Source organism: Chanos chanos, chromosome 1 (genome assembly GCF_902362185.1).
Source record: "Chanos chanos chromosome 1, fChaCha1.1, whole genome shotgun sequence".
In the NCBI taxonomy this organism is placed as follows: domain Eukaryota; kingdom Metazoa; phylum Chordata; class Actinopteri; order Gonorynchiformes; family Chanidae; genus Chanos; species Chanos chanos.
In genome coordinates, this window is record NC_044495.1 from 50,872,845 (window position 1) to 50,892,606 (window position 19,762).

Genomic DNA, 19,762 nt, shown 5'->3' on the forward strand with positions numbered 1-19,762 from the left:
TCTTCCATTAAATGGAACAGAGGGATGTGTGCTTGAAAACACACTCTCATTCCCTACCTTATTTAAGGATCCAAGCTTAATGAAAAAAAAATAATAATGAATGAAAGGTGTGTAATCACTTTTTTTTTTTCAAAGGTTGTATTTATTACTATCCATCATCTATGCCATTACATCAATTAATTCTGTTGAAGGGTGAAAAATTGTCACAGGGCAGACAGAAACCTTTTCCCATCCTTCACATGGAGAAGTTTCCTTCGAGCATTTCTTTTTTTTTTTTTTTTTTTTTTTTTTTTATCTTCCTTGGCATTAACTGCTGTCATCCAAGAAACAACAGAGCCCAGTGGTGTCAATTATATTTGATTGACTGAGTAAAGCACACACAAATAAGCCAAAACAATGGACACAAAAATCTATATATGACTCCTCCTGTCAAATCAAGCGCTTGTCTCTTCCATTTTCATGGTGCACACCAGGCACGGGAGCTCCATGCTTAAACGTTTTCCTTCAGAGCTCTCACCGTCACCAATTAAACTGACCCCCGGTCTTCAAAGGTGTGGAATGGCTCCCTTGGATATTGCCTCAAACTGTTGTCCAATAAACGAGGTCTAATTCATCAGCTTAACTTCACTTACAAAAAAACCAAGCATCCCCAGGTATTGTTTGTTTTTCTTTTTTCTTTTCTTCTCTTTTTTTTTTTTTTCATTTCTGGTATGTGTGTGTGCGCGCGTGTCTGTATGTGTGTGTGTGTGTGTGTGTGTGTGTGTGTTTTGTTTTTTTCTTCTTCTTCTTCTTCTTCTTCTTCTTCTTGCTCAAGGGTAACATAAACCAGGGATTTTTGGAGAGCAGGAGCTGTGATTAGAATACAAGCATTTCTGTCATGAATTCAGTTTGTGATTCAGCGTTCCCAGACTAAAGATATCGCTGTTATCAGTGCTTTGAAAGGACCACACCCTGTTGATAGCATATTCTGCGGAATGTTTTAATACATACATAATACACAGTATGGTAGTTGACATCTATTCATAAAAGTTTTTTTCCCCCCTTTTCATTCTGCACAAGAGCAAATACAAGGATACAATTATGGTGTCATCACATGTGGTATTTTTAATTTATTTAATTTGCTACTTTTTCAGTGTTTGGTGATTCATTTGCAATTTTCCCTCATTGATTTAACCGTGACACTGATATTATGCAAACCCATAGTAATGTGTAAACCCAACACAATCCTGAGCAATTTTTCATTAACTTGCTATGAATTCGATTTTGATAAAAACAAACAAACCACCTCATTTGTAATTCATCAGTGAATAACAACTATCAGAAATCCGGGGAAATAATATTTGGTCTTGGCATTTCGGATGTGTCAGACGTCAGAGGGGTTTAGTATTTATGTTCATTGCATGACAACTATTTCTTTCTTTTTTATTTATTTTTTAAATCTGGAATGTCCTTTTTTTTAATTTAACTGGACTTCAGGGTAATTGTGTGTGTGTGTGTGTGAGTGTGTGTTTGTCTGTGTGTAAGGGAGAACAGGTCCTTGAAATTTAGTCATCTAATAACACTACAACAGCCTCAAATACGTTTCTGTGTCTGTGTCAGAATTTTTCAAGCCACAGAACATTACTTTCCTCATGTAATCATTTATGCTTTAAGTGGTTCAGCTCTCTGCTTGTAAAGCATCAAAGTACACAGACAGCTGTATAATGGCTGGAAATGTATTTATTTCAATCTCAATCTTTTTTTTGTTACAATGATTGCAATAATATGTTTCTTGCATTCAGACTGCATATATAAATTATAAAGACATACATTTGTTGTGAAACACATAAAACATTAAAGATTACATATTCATTTTATCCAACTGTATTTGTGAAATTAGGAAGATGAGAAATTATACGTAATCAGAGATCTGTGTATAAGATACTGCATATTAACCATTCACTGAATAATCAAGTTATCATCTGTAAAAATGTGGGCCCATTCCGGTCCATGCTTGATCTGTTTCACACATTTTTTTTTTTTTTCAGAAATATGACATAATGTAATAATGTAATGACAGGAATGCAATAATCAAAAAACATTCATATTCAAGACATGTAAATAAGTCATCAAACAATTACTCAAGGCTTGTTTTGCATTCATAGTTCTAACGCTAAAAGTAACCAATGAGAAGACTCCACCTACTTCTGCTTCACACAGACTGTGAGGCATGGCACTGGAATGAGAACATGGCCTGTTTAAAGTCACAGCATTTGAACAGAAGTCCAACACTTTCACTGACAATGACTAATACTTAATATAAACTATGCAGAAATACAAAAAAAAAGTGTTTTATCATTATTTTTTTTTTCTTTGTAACATACAGTGGTTCCAAATAAAATAGTGTACTGATGAGTGCTCTCCGAAATCAAGTGTTATTATTTTATTAGGCGTTAACAAGTGCATGATTCAAAATCCTTCAAAATGTCCTGAATTTGTCAATATAATTTATCCTAATAAAACAGTTGTAGATAATTGAGTCGCTCCAAAACTATGTCCACCCATTCTTAAAAAAAACATTCAAGTGCCGAACCAAACACTGCAATAGAGAGGCGATGGGGCACTGCTCTCCCACTGTCTTGAGAGTAGGGCACTTAAACAGCACTTGTTTTGTTCTTGCACTTAAACTGACCTCCTTGACTGGATTTTGCTTCAGTTTTCTTCCCAGATTGACCCTGTGCTACACTAGAATTTGAGTGTTTGACCACAGATGCGGCCTGGAGATTATTGTTGTTACTGTTCTGATTGCCGCTTAACGTTTCCATGATGGACCGGAACGTTCCGAAAGGTCGCTTCCACGTTTCCCCGGGTTCGGTAGTCCTGACCGATACTTTCTCGCCCTCTTTAAGGGACGCACCTTTGGTCTCGACGCCTTGCCCGTCCTTGTGGACGACCGGCTCATCAAAAGTGACCCTAAGTTTTAAGTTTTGAGAAGTCTTTCTCCTGGAAGACGGGGATTTGAGGGCACTTTTGGGACTTGTCGCGACCTTGTGATCAGCATAATCCCCAGCGGGGTCCCCAGTTTTTATTTCGTGATCTAGGTCGCTGTTGTCAGATGTTGGTGAGGGGTTGTATCCATCCACAGATTTGGAAGTCCTGCTTGCAAACAAGAACTTGCGATCAGTAGTGGAGCTATGCTTTTTCATCAATAAGTTCAAACCTGTAAGAGGCTCCTCCTGCTCCGCGATGGGCAGCTGGTTCGGTCTTTCCGGACGTACGTGTTTGGATTCCTCTGGCGGGTAGGCGTCTGAGTCGGACTCGCTGAGAGAACGCTGCATTATCTGCTTGAGTCGGGCCAGCTTCAGTTCACGACGCTCCACCACACCCAGTCTCCTCCCAGGCCCAGAGTCCGCTCCTCTAGCGCCGCCCTCTGCTGCCCCCTCCTGGAACTCCAGGGACAGCTTCTCCTTGGCACTCACTCTGTCAGCAATGTCCTTCCCAAGTAGTTTCCGCAGGACAGAGTCTGAGTCCACGTTCCTCTGCCTGAGTACCCACTGTCCATCACCAGGGGCAACCTCTGCAGTGAGGGTCATTTCAGGCCAGGCATCCACAGGGGGGGCAAAGGCACTGATAGAACAAAGACAATAGACAACTCAACATTTACACTGTAACACATAAAACCAATGAGCAGAAATGTGCATGCAAATGTACATTTAAAACGTGCAACACGCAGCCAATTAAAACAAAAGAAGATCAAATATAAAGGCTCTTAGAGTATAAAGGATTGATTTGATCAGTCTTAACCCTGGTGTCTTACCAGCCAAAAGTACACGAGGGCACCTCAATTACTTATTTTTCCTAGACAATTTAGCCTTTTCATTTGTTCTTATCATCAAATGTGAAGTTGTTTAATGAATGCCCTCTCAAGAACTTAATCCCGTAAGACTTAAAATTCTTCTCGAATGCGTCAGTGGGAGAGAAGTGGAACAGACCTTGGTGATCGTGGTCTACCATGAGTGTCTGAACCTTCCATAAGCAGCTTGACCTGATTCTGTAGAGCCACTCTCGCTGTGCTTTGTCTGGAGTAAAAAAATGAAACAGTGAAAACAATATGACAAATAAACAACATGAACTTTCCACTAAAATTACCCAAGTGTTTAATTATTTTTTTAATTAATTTGATCAAAGAAAAGCTTAAAAACACTTCCTTACAACACATGTATAGCTGATTTCTTATTGCTCATTGGAAAAGATAAGCTTCTGGGTTTATGTTAATGTAACAGAAGTTATGCTGGAATGTGCTTACTCATGGAGTTGTTTAGTTAGCTTGACCACTTGGGAAGCCAATGACATACAGGTCTCCACCACTACCAGGTACCGAGAGCAGGTGGTGTGACCATGCCGCTCGGCAGTCTGGGAAGGCCTCTCTCCCTGCTGGTTCTGAACTGTGACATTGGAGCCATATTCCACAAGTGTCTATGGATAAAAAGTAATGACAAAAACTTACACTCACTGGGCTTATACAGGGCTAATGCTAAACAGGTACAGAGGAAACACGTGTACATAAGTAAATTCACATTTACATTGGCATACTGAATTTTCTTCCATTTGTGTTGATGCAGTGAATGTCATTACATAAATTCATATTGAAAAGGCTGGATATATTCCAGCATCTGCCCTCTTTAATGCAACAAGAGTGAAATAAGTTGCTCTGGTATTTTATGTCAATTTGGAAAACTATCGTGAACACGTCTTGTTTGTTTTTTCTCCCACTTTTTGTATTTTTATGTACTAGCTGCTCCAACTTACATGAATCCTACATTGTGGCCTCCAGGCTCTAAAGTTGTCCTAAAATTAAACTTAAACAAACTCCCTGAAAACCTCTGTGCCCTTACATCAACATATTTCCTGTCTACTAACCAGAGGGAAAAAACATTGAAATGATTGGTTAGCCAGCACAAACAGGAAGCAGGAGGGAGAACCATATCCTGTCTCTATTCTTCATGTTGTCCTTTGGATACCCTGCAGTGTAGCAGTTTTCCTTCTCTAAAGTCTGATAAAAACCACAGAACTGGGAAAACAGACCACGACACGTACCTGAATGCAGCCCAGATGGCCGTACTGGGCGGCAACGTGCACGGCGCTGTTTCCATACTGGTCCACTTCATCCAGAGAGATCGCCTGCTCTTGCATAAATTGAAGAAGCCACAACAGGATCCTTTCCTGCACACAACAACTGTTTGTCAGAACCAGAAAGAGAAAACACACGCCAGACAACCCATGCACCCGTGTGGTTCGCCCGGTGCCCCTCACCTGCCCGTAGCGCGCTGCGTAATGTATCAGACTGGGATGATCACGGGAACAGCTCAGTTCTGCGATGGCCTCAGTTTCACTCACCATCCAACGCACACACTCCAGATGTCCATTCTGCACAACAAAAATATAGGACCGTAATGGTTTTGAATGGAGTTCCGTAATCCTCGGGTTGGTTCAGAGTACACGTGTGGTGAACCGTGGGTTTTTTTTTTTTCTTCACCTCAGCTCTTACGAAAGGGTTTTTTTTTTTTTGTCTTCAGACATAAATCACAGGGAATACGTACTCTAACTACAGGAGAACATTCCTGTTACACCACTACAAAACTATAATGTGCATCACAATGATTTTATAATGCAAAGGTACCATGCATTAAGAAAACACAGAAATGACATATTGAGAAAATTAGTTTGAATTTGTGACCTACCTTAACGCCAAGCCCAGCAGGAGTGAGCTGATCGTTGTTGCGTTCATTGAGACAGTCCTCACCCATGAGAGAGGTCAGATGCTGCAGACAGTCAGCATGGCCCTGTGCTGCAGAGATATGGAGCAGGTTGTTCCCTCCTTCATCGCGGATTAGCTCTAAGTTTTCCGCTGCAAAATGAGGCTACGGGGGACAGACATGCAAAAAAAAAAACAAACATGCATTTTGTCTCGGTAACATTCGTGTAAACCCCAGGTCGTGGGTCGTAATGAAGAGAAATCAGATGACAAAGGATATGATCAAATGATCTACTTGCCAAAAGAGAGATCTGGCCCTCGCGAACAATGTTGATAATATTCTGGGACTTCTTTGTCTCTTCATCACATTCTCCATACATTCTTGAATTGCTCCAAGACTTGCCTGTGTCCTGTCTGTTCCCAGCACACCCTTGTAGAGGGAACATTAAGGGCTGGCTCCCTGGTGTCTCACTGCCTGCTTTATGAGTTGGGGTATCAGGGTAGCTTCTATTAGGTAAGAGTTTGTCCGCTTCTGATGTGGAGGAACAGTGGAGAGAATTAGGAGAGAGCTCGTATCCGACCGTCTGTGCACGGAGATAGTCCGGATCCATGGATTTTGACTTTCTCATGTCGGGCCACTTCACGGGCGAAAGGACGCAATATTGCGTCATACCCCCCAAGTCAGGGTGGGTCTGCGTGGAAGTCTTGACACCATGGAACCTATCAGTGCTGCTGTTACCCAATGCCCTCTTTTCTGAAGCCACTCTAGGGAGGGTGGCCATTTGTTGGTTGGACTTAATGTAAGGTACGTCCAGGATCTCATCCATGTCCAAATCGTAGTGCTCCAGCTCCCCGAAAAGACCTCCATTTGCCACGCCTTTGTTTTTGATGCTCTGGACATCACAGGAGGACACGTTATCTTGGGAGGTTTTGACGGACGATTCTTCTTTGTTTCCACTGTCATTTTGACCCGGGCCCTTTCTGTCTGACTCACCGTCAGGGATCTCCGGTTGGTGTTTGAGGGGAGAGACACGTTTAACAGGCCTAAATTTGCTGTACACATCAGCAATGCCAGTGGGTTTGATTCCATTCCCACTATGCGATGATACATTTCGACTCCAGTTGATACCCGGAACTAAATCAGCACAGGGAATCGAAAAATCAAAGTTTGTATAACTTGCATGTACGCAGAGAGTAAATACGATCTGAGACACTGGGAATTATTGGACGAAAAAATCATACCATGACATGAGATATACATGCATTTCTAATAAAGTCCAATTACAGCACTGCTACAACAGAACATTTCTGTTAAGTGTCAGGCCTTAACATTTCAAAGGCACCCCATGAGACACTTTAACTGGATTTTTTTTTAAATTAATGTCTAAGTCCAGCAATATTTTCAAAGCTAATGGTTTACATACCTTGTCTCTCCTCACTCTGGTTATCATTTCTGCGACAAAGCTCTGGAATGTTCTTTGAGGCATACTGTGAAAACAAAGACACAAGCAAATGTATCTGAGTATTACGGACCTTTTTCAAACATTCTGTCCTGAGTGAGTACAATTCAGAAGTTGAGTGCATTGTTTACTACACTTGGTATGCAAACATGATAATAATATGATTTTGGAAGCAACCTTAATATTTTACTTTTTCACTCACAGCTAAATCATCGCTGAAATCAATCTCGTCCAAATCCAGGTACTCAGGAGCATCCATCTTCTGTCAGCATTCTGGCCACAGTAACCCTGGTTAGAAGCTGATCAGAAAAAAATTGTTAGAGTACTTCGTTTGGTATGCTACGGTAGGGATTACACTGCCATGTTGTACTGCTATACTGCTGTACTGCCATCATATTTCATGTTTCGAGTTCAAAAATGAATACATCGAATTCTGAAATGTCCTGCTCTCTTAATCAACCAAATTATTTCCAACAGTGTTTGCTCCTTGGAGTCTCAGTAAACAGGACCAAACAGTTGTCAATTCAGTGCATTTTAGAAGCTGACATTGAATAGAGACATTTCAGTCCTATGACATATAAGTCAATCAATTACTGCCATCTCATCAATCACTTCTTCATAGCCTTTTTCCTCCCTGTAAGCGTCTGAATAGTTGCCCTACATAAAAATCCTCTTATTACTCATTTATTACACAGTGAGTTCACACCTGCATATGACTAATGCACCTGCTCAGCTGTTAGACGTCTGAGAAGCTGGAAGACATGTAACCTTATAAGGAGATGTAGGCTACCCCACTGCTGAATCAGTAATGACAAACTATACAAACTGTCAACTACAGTTCAAAGACATGCTTTACTATAAATGTAAAAACTGAAGTGCTCAAAAACTAAAACCCCTGCCTACAACATATAAAGACACAAAAGGAGTGAGCAGCACTGTTTCCGGTGGAAACTGAATGGCTGCCAACATTAAATAAAGAACACTGAAATAATTTATTTTTAATAACTATTGTCTCACTCTCACAGACACAACATCCCTTTGGTGGAGTGCAGACCTTGTTTTCAATTTGTAAGTGGTTTAACTATCCACTAAACAAAATTCACTCTCAAGCTGTAAGACGAAATAAAATAAATTGTTATATTTTATGAGAGAAATAAAATCAGACTAGTATACGAATCCGGAGAGTACCCCTTTAAATATTAGACAGCAAACTATTGCAGGCCAAAGCCAGCAAATCAGCTATCAACGTTATGACAACAATGCCCTGACATGCACTTCATAAATAGCGGTGGTTAAATGCAAATTGTAGCTTATGTCATATTCCCGAAGTATGTAGCTTTTCAATACTATTATCCATATGAAACCCCCATGAATCTGTGCCATATCCTGGGTGCAAGGGCGTTAAAATACCATTTATTATGCACTTTCTTGGCAGACAAACCTAACATTTAATATAAGACAGTGTGTATGAATGCAAATAGTTGCCAATCTGGCTAGCAAATGTTAAATAATAAGTGAAAGTAAAATAACGGTAATGCTCCGTCAAAAGCATCAGGAGCGATGTAGCAAAAACAGCAACCGTCAGCTGGCTAACATAGCTTAGCTACCTTTGTTCTGGCTCAAAAAGAAAAAAAAAACAATCCGATTGCCGGTTACTGTATGGCTATAATATCGGATTACAATATTTGATATAGCAATACTGAGGAATCGATTATTAGCTAGCTCGTCGGCATTAGCGAGGCAACAATATGTTGAAAAACGTTAGCTGGCAATGAGAAATGTCTTGCCGTGAGAAGCCCTTGTTGCCATTGTTTAGGTGGATTGTTAGCTAGCTCGCTAGCTGGCGTTACCATTGTGGCTCTCTAAATAGCTGGTTAGCTTGCAAAGTCAAGTAGCTGGTGGTTCATGACAACTGATGGTCTTGATTTGCTCTTTGCAAACTCTTTGAACCTTCATAACGGGTTCAGTGTCGCTGTGTAGTACAAAAGGCATGCTTAGAGTTTTTACCATAAATACCTTTTAGCCGACAGCTTTGTCCGTGGACCGTCTAGATATTTAAAGGATGTCTGCGCTCCTCCAGCTGTTCCTCCTGAAAACACTTAGCGTAACCCGAGGATTTTGACATGGAGAAAGGGAGGTGCACCGTTATTCCTGGTTATTCCAAGCAAACCGGAAATACAGTGCGGGAACCGTTATTTGCAAGACACAGGCTAAAACCGTCATCTCCACTTGGCTTGGCTTGGAAGTTTAAGCGCTGTTTAAGCCCCACACTTTTTCTCTGATTGAGGGTAAAGTCCGAGGCAACAGAACAGTAGAAAAGTGAGACTGTAGAGGATCAAAACCAAACGTAGCTCTTGTTTACATGTCTGGAATATAGTCAAATGCACGCAATAGTTTTTGCTATATATAAAGATAAAAGTAAATTTATTTGTCGGTCACAAAGGCCTAGTAATAATGTATTGAATGGTCCGTGTTATAGCACCATGAGTGTAGTATTACTAATTAATGTTTAATTAAAGGTATCATGTGTAGGACCTCAGTGGCAGATAACAGAATCCGGTGCTCTGTACATATGTTCTGTCAGTGCCTCGCAGACATCAGTCTTTAAGACTGGCTGTAATGTGAACATTAAATTAATAGCAGTATGCAAGCTTAGTCTTATACTTTAAATGTCACTCCTAAATTCTTATGAATCGTTACCAGAAGTAAACATATCGAGCTATCATGCTAATAAGTTTGTGGTAATATTTTCAAAATTATTTGCTCAATTAAACTGTACAGGCCGACCATGAAAATGATCTAGAAATGACAAAAAAGTGAATATTCTGAACACATAATTTTTTAATATAATAAGATATCAAGATATATGACCAAATATACACGTTGACAGCACTGTTTCACAGAAATTTTCTGGAAACAACTTAATTAATCAAGAGGTTGGTTTGAAAAGTGTAAACTCGTCTAAAACTTTGTTTTCGGAACGCTTATGATTTTGTTTTCTTATACTGCACTCTTGTGGCCATTTCTGGAACATGTTTTGACGGCATACTATGGGAATCCGTAGGGATACTTGTTCAGGAATGAGAAATTGAGAAAAGAAACGTGTACAATGGTGTATAAAGTACTTGCAGTCAGTCAGCTGATCATTGACAGTCAGTTTTTATTCACTCGTCATGTCTTCGGTTGGATACTATGTAGGTGTAATAGAGTAAATCAACATTAAACATTTCTGAGTACTGGCAGCAACATGTGAACAGGCATAAGAGGAAATACATACATTTTTGAAAGCCTTTATTCAAGTAATATTTGACGTCATATTATACAGTGGTTCATGACAACAACAGCACCTTATTTAGTCAGATGATCTGCAAGTTTACATAAACAAGCAGTTTGTTAGATCACTGACTTGTGAGAGGTCATGCACAATTTTGATCTCATATCTTCCTAAACTTCTGCTATGTCTCTAAAAGGCTGAAACTTAACTGACTATAATGATATGCTTATCTGTAAAATTAAAACGTTTTTAAATTATCCTCAGTTACCAAAAAAAAAAGTAAATGGTGATACAAGTAAAATTCTGAGCTATGAGTTATGCCATCAAAAGAGAAGATTATAATTTGTGTTGTATTTGATATACAGTACATTACAAAATTGCACTGACTAATAACCATATGAGTCATAATTAGCTATTATTTAAACTGTATCAGAAATTAGGAATGTAGCATTAAAGCCAATAAAGCAAGAGTCTCTATAACAGCAGCATTGTTACTGTTTCCAAGTTTGTCTAATTTCTTTAGTAGCCTAGATTAACTAAATTATCAAAATAAGTACCAATAAAACAGTTGCACTTAAGGTTCAAAAAGCTTCTCTATCTTTTTGATAATTATAAACTGGCTTTGTAACAGTCCCATAGATGCTTGACAGGCCTCAGTGGTCACCATCATCTTGAAGAGATACTTGGAATGTTTTAATACCTAGCAGAACATTATGAATAAAGGGGGGGGAACTGTAAAAATCTTCAACAAGTTCAGTTCACTGTCATAACCAGTGTAAAAGAAAAAGTCCCTTATATGGTATGATAAAGGATGATGTTGAAGTTATGTAATTGTTTAGCAAAGACTGAAAAAGTATAAATATATTAGACTTACTGGGATAAAGAACACCCTGATGCGTAGGCAGCAGTGCCAGTGTATTGGATGTCACAACGAACAATATTATTACTGAAGTCAGACTCAGGCACCTGGTAGCCAGGATTCGCAGTAATCTAGACATAAACCCAGAAAAAAAAATACATTTTAAAGTCTGAAAAGATTTACTCATTAGTCATTCGTTTAGTAATTCACTCATTAGTCATTCCTTTAAAGTGATTTTTTACAACTTTCAAAACACCACAGACCTTGAGGATATACTTTCCAGGCTTCACATCAGTGATATCTATCCACTGACAGTCAATGTCTGCATTATAGGTGTCATAACAGCCAGGACTCAATCCCTGTAAAATAACAACAACAACAACAACAAAACATAATAATCATTAAGACTGGTAACCTGACAAATCTAGTCAAAAGTGTCTAATGTAACATTTTGACATATAAAGACTGTGTTGTGTCACGTATTGTGTCAAGACTCATTTCCTTAATGGGCAATATCATTGGATTTAAATATATATATATATATATATATATATATATATATATATATATATATGAGGGAAAAAAAAAACTTTCAGAAGGGTCAATTTATAGATTAGGGATTGAATGAACTGTCTTCAGAATGCATCGTAGGATATGAAACATCAAGCAGTTATGTACCTGAGTGTGTGATGTGCAGGCATAGCGTCTGTAGTAGCCAGGATCACATGACGTGTCCTCTAAGCAAAAGCTGGCTTTATGTCCCTCTGCCACCCTGCTCTGTGTGCTAGCGTCCAACAGGTCATAATGGCAAAACTCATCCATGCTATGGTAGTGACTAGTTATTTAAAAGAAAACAAACAAACACACACACACACACAGAGTAAAGATACAGGCAACCTTTTATGGATTATTGATATTGACACAATAGAATGGCTGAAGCTCCGCCTCTCACTTGCATCTGATTGGTCACACAGGATACTTGCTCTAGTGAGCATTTAACTACCCTACTGGACAAACCACTTAAGGGCACACTGACAGCAAATAGCTCTGAACAAACTTAGCAGATTGTTCATACAGTTCAAGGCAGTCTGATTTCTCTATGCGATTCATATTCAATGCTGTATTAGAACCATCAAGAGTGATAGTGTTGTCTTATTATCTCAAACTAAAATAATGAACTAAATGGGAGTAATGCCCGGAGCAGTTCTGTTATCTCATGGCATAGCTTTGCACTTCACTGAGGTCATGGTAGGACCATAAACTGTGGTGACACTGTTAGCTCCGGTAATTATAGGGGTGTAGAGACATTGTAGAGGCATAATTACTTACTGATGACAACTGTGCCATTCCCAAGCATAGCGTGGTCTGCTCGGGAGAAAGTCCGCCGTTCCTTGGTTCTTAACCCGTTGAGGAAACCTTAGCAGCACCCTGGTATCATAGTCCCTCGCCGAATAAGAGGAGCTATTTACAGTATAAATGAACAGAGCTTTAACCGTGGTCTCATAAATCCTCATCTATAACGATGCATAATTTATAAACACGTACACATTGTTCTCACCGGAACATTTAACGCTTAAGTGAGTTTACTGAGTAGACTATTCATTTTAAAACGTTCATATCAAGCAAAATGCCTTACAGAATAAAATACCATCGTGTGGAAAAATTGTTTTGATATGGGATGAATATTCAAGAGAAAAGAGAAATAATCAAGTGAAATCAAAACTATTTTAATGAAAGTTATATTGATAGATTGTTTGCGCATATAAATGCAAATGAGATGATGTGACACACCTTGCCAAGCAGTTCTCCTCTGCTGCACACCTAAGGTTATACATAGGCACTCTCTGGACATAAGTAGAAATCTGGACGTAGGAGGGGTCCAGTACCAAGTCCGGGAGACCTGTCAGGTTTTTATTGAGTTTGTGTGGTTAGAAGCAATGTATTTTGTATTTTTCTGCAAGTTTGTGTTCATAAATTCGTCTAGTCATTACTTACAGCTAACTCAGTAATGTATTCCATAAATATCTTACCATTTTGTAAATGTCTAGTCCCATAATCGTTTCTGTTCCTGGTCCGAGGCACTGGTCTGTAATATGAGTCAAAGTAATTGTAATAGGGAATGTTATTGTGATTTTTGTAAGGGTCGTAAGGATCATCCCCTGCCATTCTGTCTTCTGGTCTTAAATCGCTGAGGGGTGCTGTATCCGTTTGTCTTTGGTCAACGGGATTCGTGTCAGACTGTGTTGACTGCCGTTGTCTAAGCACCCCACCTTGGCGTCGGCGCACGCCGCGCACCTGAGAATCCGTGGTCCTTGAAGTTTGCAAGTTTGCATCAGGCAGCCTTGAGTTGATCGCTGATCTTGTATCATTGTTCTCACTGATCAAAACAAGCGGACCGCCTTCACCTCTCTGCCCTGTTTGGCTCGATGGAACGTATTCAGAACCGCGACTAAATAAATTAAAAACACGTCCATGGTTTCTCCATTGGATTCGTCGAAAAGGACCTGTCCGTTGCGCACGTGCTGCTCCTGAGTCTGGATGCAGCTGAGTGAGAGCGTTTCTCAAAGCACAACTCAAGATGCAAAATAAAATGCATGAAATCAAAGACGAGTTCAAAGTAAAACAACGCATTTTCAGGTACACCTGATTTTGATGTTCTGTTGCAAAATAATAAATATATTTCTGTACTACTCAAACACTGAGAAAACACGAAAAGCCATCAGAAGTTTATCAAAAGTTGTATTGAATCGGCTGGAGGAGAGATAGAGATGAAGTGGACATTCTTACAGATCTTTGCATATGTGGTAAGTTTTGTGGGGAGGGGGTGGTTTTTTAAAGTTTCTGGAGCGGTTTCAAGGTTATACAAGTGACACTGGCAAGCGTGTTCCACACTGTCGTAACAGAGTGCATACGTGAGGACTGACACTTTACACAACACAGTAAAATGCTGGTTTTCAGTCACATTAATTATGGGATCATTATTTCTAGATATTTCAAGATGTGTTTTTTTATGCAGTTAATTTGATTACACACAGTGATAGTTTTTATTAGAGCCACTGAAAAAAGGGCGGGGGAAATCCATATGAGAAGCACTATAAAAATGTAATAGATTAACTCTGAATACACATAGGAATATTTCATACTGGTATAAAACAATTAATACTGTCTCGATCATGGGTTAACGTATATCAGGAAACATACGTGGATCGTCCGAATTTTTCTTCCTTCCAATATGTAATCTCTTATTCTTCTTTAATCCTCTTTCAGTTTTTCTCAGTTGTCGTGATTACGCCACAACCTAACAACAGTTCATTCTTTTGTCTCTTTATATATCACTTTATTTGCTTGCCTTTTGAGATCAACTTGCCTCTCACGCCTTTCCTCTTCAATGTATAATTTGTGGAAATCTTTTGCACGCCTCAGCAACCCGTAGCTGCCATTGTTTTTCTCATTCCCTGTTCCAAATCTTTATGGCAAGAAACCTTATTCTTGCAGTGGATCTTAATCCTATCTTTGTCAACTCTGTCCCAGGGAAAAGCAGCAAGGATAGAGCAAGACAATAGAAGAGCAATGAAACTCTATTTTTTCAGACTTCATCTCAAGCAACAGGTAGATACATGGATATAACCCATCTCTAGTTATCTACAACATGTGTATGAGGTCTTGTACTTTGGCACCCTGCTGTTTCTCCACGAGATTTTAATGGCCTTTAAAGTGGTCTCATACATAAAGTTTGACTCTGAAGATGACCTGTGCTTATGAAAATCCAATACTTAAGTCTCTGCCCTCCAGATGTTTCCATGGCATCCATAGAGAACATAAGGTTTTTACATAAAGTTAAACTCTTCCATGCTTCTATATCCTCTCTGAACATGTATACACAATAATCCAGTATATAAAAATAATAGTTAAGAATACAGCGGGTAGTATGAGTGTAGATTAATGTTTCATTTTTTTAGACTAAATGTTTTGCAACATTTCTGCTCCTGAACATTCTGTAGGAGTAGCATGAAGTCTTTCTCAGGCAAAGCTGGGCACACATAGGTAAATAATGTAGACAAAGGGGAGAACTTTTTCTTTCAGCCACTGGTGGCCTCTGAAAATACCCAAGATGAAATAATAAAGTTAATCTGATGTGTTTCCTTGTGGTGCATTAAATGAGCATTTTAGTGTTTTTGTGTAATGTGCTTTAAACGCTAAGTATTTTTCTTTTATATGAAAAGTGTTCATCACAAAACATCACATCATTAAACCACTATCATGTCAACATCATCACTACATCCCTTTTGACAGCTCGCTAGTGTTTTTGATTCGGGAAGCGAATTTGAAATGGAACCATTTTCATATGTTTATGACAACTGTTTAGGAACCCACACATTTTTAACAAAGTGAAGACCCTAAATTGATGTATTCTGTCAGCTGCAAGTTGCATTAGTGCACAGAGAATATATTTTAATCATTAGAAAATAATTAAATGTGATGCAAGCCCACAATGTTATATTGATCACTGCTGGGATTCCATTTCTGTTCTTTAGGAACTGTCAAGAACACTGTGTCCTGATTTTTGTTTACGAGTTGCTCACTTTGCTGTTGCTTTCCTTTACTCTCTCTTCTTTTTCTTTTTCTTTTTTCTTGGTTTTTTTTTTGAGCATTCCTAAATGGGCCAAATCAACCACCTAATTTTAGCGTGCGGTGCTAAGAGCCCAAGAGTCCCTCTTCTTCTCTTCGTGATTGTTTGTGTTCTTTCCCTTTCTCCCTCTCCAGTTTGTGCTAAGTGGCCCTATCATTTCTGCGTTGCTCCCATCCTTCTGGCGCCATATAGAACATCACAGTCTCCAACGACAAATGTAAGGAATCTTGGAATACAGCAAATGAGGCCACGGTGCGTTTTTCTGTCACAATCTACAATCTACTCGTTTTTTTTCCTCTCTAAATTCAGTTAAACTGTTTTGGAAGATGTCTGTACTTTTATATATTTCACTCTGAAGTGCTGTAAGAGGACTTAGTGAGCGTGACCATTTACTTGAATCGGTTTTGATTCGTTGCTTTCAAGTCATGAATGACTAATGTCCATTTCTGTTCTTTTAAAGAGAGAAATCACAGAGCGAGTACTTACAAATCAACCTGTGTAGCGGCACATTCAGTGAATTTAACAGGCCATTGTGTTGAGGAAAAAGTGAGAAGGTACTGAACAAGGCTCTTTTATGGCGCAGGGGTGAAGATAAAAGGTAGGCTGGTTTTTCTGCACTCAGGGTATTTCCTACTGAATATGAAGGGCTGTAGGGTTTCATTAGCTGCAGGTGTTTGACACTGATTTTTGTACTTTAATCTCTTTTTATAACAAGCCGCTGCTCCACAGGAGGGATGCAGCCTGGTGGAAACCAACAGGACATATAAAATAAATGGAAAACTAAGACACATCAGAGGCTGTTCCAGCCATTATCACTGACTATTAAATGAATGTAGACTATAGGGCGTGTGCGTGTCTGTTCTTTGGCCTTAGTTTTTTTTTTTTTTTTTTTTACGTTGTTGTTTAAGCAACGCTGACGAGCCGATTCCAAAACAAAGAGATGTCAACAGTGTATCAGAGAACCATCAAAGAACCTTTCATTTTGCAAAGAGGTCTCATTCGCTCTTTTATGATAAACCTCAGACCTATTGCGTGCTCCGAACATAGCGCAGTCAATTTTAGCAACACAGAGAGGTTTCCCAACATAGAGAAAATTGCAAATGTAATGTAGTAAATTTGTCAACAGCGGTGCAAGTTAGCACTCTAAGCCACCTAAGCTACACTCTTATTTGTTTCCATCACGCAAAACTCACCTAAACTTTGACGCAAGAGTCACAGCTGGATTAATTTAAAGTTAGCACAGCTACGTGGCACTGTGCACGTGCAGACCAACTCACCAGTGGAAAAAAAAAAAAGAAAAAAGAAAAACGCTGTTTTCTCTAAGGAGAGTGTGCTTCCCATTGAGCTCACAGCCTACCTTTTAAAACCTACATTTTATGTGTGTACATAGACTGTACCAGAGGTGTGTGACACAACTAGAAAGCACAATGTTTGCCCTCTCAAAACGTGACACTTATGTCCATATGCAGTGAATTTTAATGGTAACATCTCAAAATCTCAAAAACAGTTTACACACAGCTTGTTGCTTAAAATAGAACGTTCTAACTATATAATGTCACCTTGGATGTGTTTGTTGAGGTAAGAAGTGTCTCTGTGAAAACAAAGTCAATGTTTTGTAGTGTTGTCCCTCTCCAAAGACAAATGACCCTAAATACACTGGGTGTTGTCATGATGTTGATCAGAGAGGATAAGGGAAGACATAGCTTTGAGGAAACCATTCTAAAGCCTACATATAGAAATGTACATATAGGCCTGCAGCTTTGTACATAAATGACAGAAAGGGTTGCATAGGAGTAACAGCATTGAAAGTTTTTGCCATGAATCATTATTTAAGTTAGCTGTTTACAAGTCCTATGTATCATACAAAATATTTAGTGTTTTCTAATTACACACTGCAAGCCAAGATTTTTTTTTCACATGATAGGGTCTCATAATCCTAACAAACTGGACCTTCTACAATACCATTAAACACACATACCCAGACAACTTACCTGACAATTTCATAACAATAACGATAATTAATAATGTGTTCAAATATAGTACCTGTTTTCTTTCCTTCTTTGTGAAATAAAAAAAAACCAAAACATGCTACCATTGTCTCTCTGTGTGAGACACACTGTTATTAGCACTTATGTCAGTGCTGAAGAAAACACCTCATGATCTAATGAGCACCCCCACCCCCCCCCCCCCCCGAATTAAGTGGATTCGAGTGCCCAGCTTGTGGCCCCCATTCAATGACGTGGCTGATTCTAACACCGACCATTGCATTGTGTTCTATAATTGGCATATTCCATTAGAAAAAAAAAACAAAAAAAAGTTGGTCTAACACTCAGAACATTACCATGGCGATTGGCAGGACTGGTGGGGTGGTCTGGAAAAGCACATTAAATTCTGGATCCAAGAGGACTGACGCCTTTGACACTTCACAGCGTTTCTTTTTCTTTTTTTTCATTTTTCAAAGAAACCTGTTATTTTTCAGATTAGGTTTGATTGGTGCTTTTTGAAAATCAAAGCCACCCTCTTTGTTACCGCTTTGTTTGATCCCAGATGCCAGCGGGTTAGGCCGTCCGCTGACAGGTTGCCAAACAGATCCATGCTGTTCGTGGCTCGAAAGCAACAGATCTGAATGCTCTGCGCTCATCTGCAATTCATGTTGCTTAAACATGAATGGAATGAGGTAACTGAATCTAATTTGTTCTGGTACCAAAATTTGTTTGTCAAACAGCACCCAGTTTTTCATTTGAGGTAAGTCTCGACGAGATCTTGGGCTGAATGAGACATAGGTGCCGTCTTACTGGGAACACAATTCTTTCAGAATTGAAATGGGCTGGCTGAAGATCTTGGTGGGTTTGCTTTCTGAGTGAAGATGTAACCAAACAGCATAGGTTGAATACACCACCCTTCAAGCAGTAGGCCATTATCAAACATATTCAAATAAACAGGTGTGTACTGAATATTTAACGCATACTCTGTGCACACTCTTAAACCGTAATAACAATGTCAGTAAATCTAACATGAGAAAGAACCTGAGAACCTGAGACCATGATTAGTGCATCTAGTATTGCTATTATTGCTGTATATCTGTAGGTGTACACGGTAAAGACCACTCATTAAACTGTCTGGCTGGCAACCTTCCCATTTCCCTAATATGGTTGTTTAAACTTACAGATCCACATTTTTCATCTCCCCTTTAACAAATGCAAGTAACTGAGCACAAAGTAGCCCAGAACAATTAATCCACAAGTAGTTTTCAGTGCTGGATTTTTCTGCTGTGCTCGGAGAGATGTAGGACTAAAAGATACATCAGAGGTTGTCAGAATGCATGTCTGGAGACTGCCGCTATCAGTTCATAACTCTATGCCTTTATAATCAGACTGTCATTTCATTTTCAGTATAGGCACAGGAGAAGTGTTTTTTTTTTAAATATCAAACAGTTTAAAAAATTTGCTGTTTATGAGTGACATACAGGTCACGAATAAGTACAACCCGCTGTTACAGCGTGGGATGGCCGAAAACTGCAATGGAAAAAAATGACATTTTATGAAGAAATATATATTTAGACACTTTTTAAAAAATATGAACAAGAACTGTGGTGTTATGAACTCTTTTGCCATTGCCCCTGTGAAGGGAATTGCAGGTATTATCTGTTTAGCTCACATCAACGTCAGTGCAGAAGGAGATCCCTGGGGCTCTGAGTCATAGACAAACATCAGCCACCTACCTCAGTTTCTCATGTGTTTCAAGCTACAAATATATATATATATATATAAACCCTTAAGGTCACCCCCTTGTGTTTCTTTCTGAA

At 39.1% G+C, this 19,762-nt stretch overlaps 2 protein-coding genes across 2 annotated transcripts; both read right to left on the minus strand.

Annotated features, from left to right (window-relative positions):
* Positions 1–1,760: 1,760 nt before the first annotated feature.
* Positions 1,761–9,338, minus strand: sncaip (synuclein, alpha interacting protein). Its single transcript, XM_030787121.1, has 10 exons — positions 9,211–9,338; positions 7,397–7,493; positions 7,159–7,222; positions 6,034–6,869; positions 5,721–5,900; positions 5,293–5,406; positions 5,077–5,202; positions 4,286–4,455; positions 3,972–4,058; positions 1,761–3,606 (listed from the first exon to the last, which is right to left on the minus strand). Exons 2-10 carry the CDS (start codon positions 7,451–7,453, stop codon positions 2,634–2,636), a joined length of 2,607 nt encoding a protein of 868 aa, XP_030642981.1. The 5' UTR covers positions 7,454–7,493; positions 9,211–9,338; the 3' UTR covers positions 1,761–2,633.
* A 1,161-nt stretch (positions 9,339–10,499) lies between these two features.
* lox (lysyl oxidase) lies at positions 10,500–14,094 on the minus strand. The gene is made up of 7 exons (XM_030775956.1): positions 13,358–14,094; positions 13,119–13,227; positions 12,657–12,788; positions 12,006–12,162; positions 11,591–11,686; positions 11,343–11,458; positions 10,500–11,168 (listed from the first exon to the last, which is right to left on the minus strand). The coding sequence occupies exons 1-7, from the start codon at positions 13,956–13,958 to the stop codon at positions 11,162–11,164; spliced, it is 1,218 nt and encodes a 405-aa protein (XP_030631816.1). The 5' UTR covers positions 13,959–14,094; the 3' UTR covers positions 10,500–11,161.
* Positions 14,095–19,762: the final 5,668 nt, after the last annotated feature.